The sequence below is a fragment of the Mizuhopecten yessoensis genome, unplaced genomic scaffold, assembly GCF_002113885.1.
Source record: "Mizuhopecten yessoensis strain PY_sf001 unplaced genomic scaffold, ASM211388v2 scaffold8745, whole genome shotgun sequence".
Taxonomy (NCBI): domain Eukaryota; kingdom Metazoa; phylum Mollusca; class Bivalvia; order Pectinida; family Pectinidae; genus Mizuhopecten; species Mizuhopecten yessoensis.
The window spans coordinates 1,940,611-1,944,881 of NW_018407700.1; the positions used below are offsets into that span (position 1 = coordinate 1,940,611).

The 4,271-nt window shown below is 37.0% G+C and overlaps 2 protein-coding genes across 3 annotated transcripts in view; both read right to left on the minus strand.

The window, feature by feature from the left end:
* Positions 1-280: 280 nt before the first annotated feature.
* The window catches only part of LOC110456424 (cornifelin homolog A-like), a 20,606-nt gene continuing 16,615 nt past the window's right edge, over positions 281-4,271 (minus strand). Inside the window, exon 5 of the mRNA XM_021507184.1 lies at positions 281-1,737. Coding sequence (XP_021362859.1) covers positions 1,727-1,737 — 11 coding nt within the window. The 3' untranslated portion in view covers positions 281-1,726. The remainder of the gene's footprint in view (positions 1,738-4,271) is intronic.
* Positions 2,178-4,271, minus strand: part of LOC110456423 (cornifelin-like) — a 7,768-nt gene continuing 5,674 nt past the window's right edge. Inside the window, exons 2-3 of one of the 2 annotated variants that reach the window (XM_021507180.1) lie at positions 2,627-2,786; positions 2,178-2,476 (exon numbers count right to left, since the gene is read on the minus strand). In XM_021507180.1, coding sequence (XP_021362855.1) covers positions 2,193-2,476; positions 2,627-2,786 — 444 coding nt within the window. In that variant the 3' untranslated portion in view covers positions 2,178-2,192. The remainder of the gene's footprint in view (positions 2,477-2,626; positions 2,787-4,271) is intronic. The other variant, XM_021507181.1, reaches the window with a different exon arrangement.

Sequence of the window (4,271 nt, forward strand, 5' to 3'; positions counted from 1 at the left end):
TCTTTTAACCCACTTTACCCTCTTTGACGTTATATATATCACATATTCCATATCATCTATTCGTTATCTCTTTTATTATTTTAACCCCCTCTTTTATTTTTAATTATCTCAACATACAATGCGAATGGTTTTAAAATGAACCATTTTATCTGATTTTATCTTCGATACTCTGATATTTCAGTCTTATCATTTGAAGTTTGACTCTAGTTTGATTTTTTCTCATATGTGACAATATTTTTGTGATTTTTTTATATGGTGAAGTATTAATTTCAACATGTTGGTAAGCACTCATTTCCTTTTATTCAAGTAATGCTTAAAGAAAAATACACTGTCATATTTAAAGTCATGTGATAGATCTGGATCATTTCGCGAGCTCTTTTCTCAGGCCAACAACATATTTGTGCAGGAAGATGATATATTTCAGTTGTGAGTAAAACCTACTAGGTTGCCATTTTTAACTATTTCCTCATGTAGCAGTGTAAATTTTAAAGGCTTTCTTTAGACAACAAACTTTTCTCTTAATGGTAGTGGGACAAAAAGTTACCTACAATATAGAAGATTGACCAACAGCAGGAAACTGAGTTTATACAGTATTGTATTCATTATGTAAACATGTTTATTACATACATTGTTAATTACATACATATGCTTTCAGAAGGATTGGAAAACTGGTGTCTTTTTAATCTTCTTGGAGGAATTAAAGACTGCATCCTCGATACTCCAGGGGTACGTTCGAGACGCTGTCCTGGACAGCCGGGACAGACTGAACAGCTCTCGAATGCGATGGTACAGCTGTTCCTGACTGTCCAATCTCTTCCCGCCGAGGAGGTGGTGTGGCGCAGCACAGTGACGTCACAAACATGGCGACTATCGAACAGGACTCGGTAATTTTACAAGTGCTCAAAGATCAAGAGGAAAGTTCGCCCAAAAGTAATTGAAATAGATTTTTCCTATAAATTGAGACCAATTTGAACAACATAACATATATATGTGAATTTTTAGTTTTAGTGTTGTTGTTTTTTCATTTACTTTTTTAAAGAATTTGTTTTCTTGATCCCTTCACGGCTAAATGAGCTGAATAAAATAAGTTTTAAGTTGGCAACATCGATTGGACGTTTATTTTTTAATCGTCAAAAACCACCTGCCACCCTTACAGCCAGTCGAGAGTCTGCCGACGCCATATTGGATTAAGTACTTCCTGTTACGGCGCATTCGAAACGTCCTGTACCAAAGAACAGTAAGGACAGGTTCTGTACAGGCGTCTCGAACACTCCCCACTGGGTTACGTTCACTTTCGCTCTCTGCACCCCTGGGATATGTCATGACTAGTGGGGCGTCGCTCCTCTGTATAACCTAAGTATCAGCCTAATTTATGGTCAGTTTATTTTACCTGTCACCAATCAAATCGCTAGCCGCGTGTCTTCAATCTTGGTATGACATATTCCAGGGGTGTAGAGAGCGAAAGTGAGAGTAACCTCTGGATATCGAGGATGTAAGGACTGACGATAACGAGGACAACGATGAATATTGTTAATTTAATTAACAAATGAACCCATCACCTGTCTGTCATTGTACATCACTAGGAATTAATAAGTGATACATCATCTCCCACTGCAACAAGCAATTTCCAGATTCCAGAAACAAAGTGCATCCTGTTCTAACATATGCAAAAAGATAGGTTCGCCAAACTGTTCCAACTGCATCAATTCTTTGAGCCTCTCAGAAATTACCGGATGTNCACACAAGGCATAACATATATGTACCCAATATACTAGTACATAATGGTTCTGTAAAATGTTTAACGCACCAGCGGCATACGTACATAACATTAAAATAGAAATACGGATTACAGATGCATATACTTATATATTAAGTTTGTTGATGTAGATGTCGAAACAAAGTAAATAGTTTAACACCGCCCTATACGGTCATTTCATCCCTCCAACAGCGGCTGTAATCGTCGACAGATTGTTCTGATATATCTAGATAATGGGGAATAATGCCCATAAAAAACCCTTATAAAGTTTGGAATTACGTTTGGCTGTTACAGAAGATAATCGAATCTTAATAGAGTTTTCCATACTTGTCGGCATTAAACCACTCCCACCTTTCAGCGATGTACCCTAATCACATCTCTTAATGTTGTATCCAACATACCTCTGTCAACGACACATCATCTCATTCATATCTGTTCACGATAAACCCCATTCTGCTCTTTGCAAACTTACATTTGTCCCCGATAAGCCACACTCTACTCGTTCCATTTTTCTACGATACACCTCATCAGCTATATTTACGATACTCGCATTCATTACCCACAATGCACCTCTACTCACCTGTATCCCTCCTATGGTTCTGAGCCTGGCCCTGACGATGATGGTGCCACCTGGTACACAATAGGGCATGCAACAGCACTCTTCTAAACGGGAGGCGTTCTTACACTCCACAAATGGCAAACAACACAACGTCAACAGACCTGAGGAAACAAGTATTTTTCAAAAGGCAAAAGTAGGAATAGGTACATTTATCAGGTGCATTTAAACGTTTCCTCGCTGTACATATTCCACATAGTTAATAAGTTGTTACAATGAAAATATGTTGTAGAGTGACAATCCATTTAACTCACACATAGGTATGTCATCAAAGCAACCGAACAGTCCCGTGGTCCATTTTCTGTGTCCTTGAAGGCCTGTCAACATAAGTGGATTGCTGGCAGGTTCGGGCTGGGTAACAATTACGTTGGTAACGGACGTTGTCGGTTGCTGGTTGTACCGCATTTCCTGCTGCTGGATATATTTATGTTTTAATAAACGGCACATTTGTGCATAAAAATGTAAGGCACCTCGTTGCGTTACTCATAACTTTATTATCAAAGGAAGTGATGTTAGAACATAAGCTGTAAATAATGTTACTTTCGCTAAGATTTCTAGTCATTGCTCTTAATATCCTGTTGTCAAGAGTTAACACAGAAATGCCTGCGCATAGATAAAATCAACAGTTAAGGGTTATTATAAGTTGATAAACAAATACATGCTTTTGCTGATAATAAATTTATAAATACACATTTAGTATATGTAAACATTATATATATAGCATAAAAACCCAAATTACGAAGGAATGCAGTTTTTATATCGTGTTCTCTGCGGGTCACGAACTCATATTCTACGACATAAAATGTTCTGGCCCAGAAATATCCACATATATGACCATTACACCGTTGCAGCCTTCTCAAGAAAGGTTTTGAAGTTGCAATTGTCAAAGTAATTTATTGTATACAGTACAAATGTTGATCCGATGGTTTAAGATATGAACTACCTGTTGTAAATGAACTGTACTGTACCACCAAAGTTAACCGTGTAATAAGGTAATACTCTACAACATCGACAGTGAAATAAAACAAAATCTTCACTTACAACAACAGTGTTATAATGTAGTACTTCATCCACAACGACAGTGTAATAAGGTATAACATCACCAACAACGACAGTGTAATAAGGTACTATTTCACGAACAACGACATTGTAAGAAGGTATAACGTCACCCACAGCTACAGTGTAATAAGGTATAACGTCACCCACAGCTACAGTGTAATAAGGTATAACATCACCAACAACGACAGTTTAATAAGGTACTATTTCACGAACAACGACAGACTGGACATAAACACGAAGGAAACCTCTACTTCCTGATATATATGTATGTATGCACATTTTACTTCAGGTGAAATACCAATTTTTTTTTTAATTTAATACAAATTCAGTATTGTTATGCGATACACGTGTTATGGTCACAGGAGCTCACTTCGATCACAGGGTCACGTTACAAATCTCTGCAGTACACATGTGCTATGCTGATGTGGGTCACGACACACATAAACAGATGTTTATGTGGATTGTGACCCATATCAGTATGGCATATGCGTGTTACAGACATTTAAGTCACATTTATTGATAAATTAACAATAATACAGATAACTGTGACTGTCTTCAGGTTTTTTTTTTTTATTTCTTTTAATCACATATGGAATATCGAAGCGACCTCCTGTGTCCTTTTTACTTCAGATAAATCAGGCATGTGACAAATGAGTTGTGAGATAGATACAGTCTTGCGGAAATGTACAGTCAATTACCTTGCCTTTGTTCATGTATAGTATTAACGTATTGATGTTAATTCTATTTGTTTGTTTATCATCAGTGTTTAGTGTAAGAATATGTGTAGAGTATGTGATGTATATGTGTCTAGCTGATAGAAATGGAAGTGAATGTGTATGT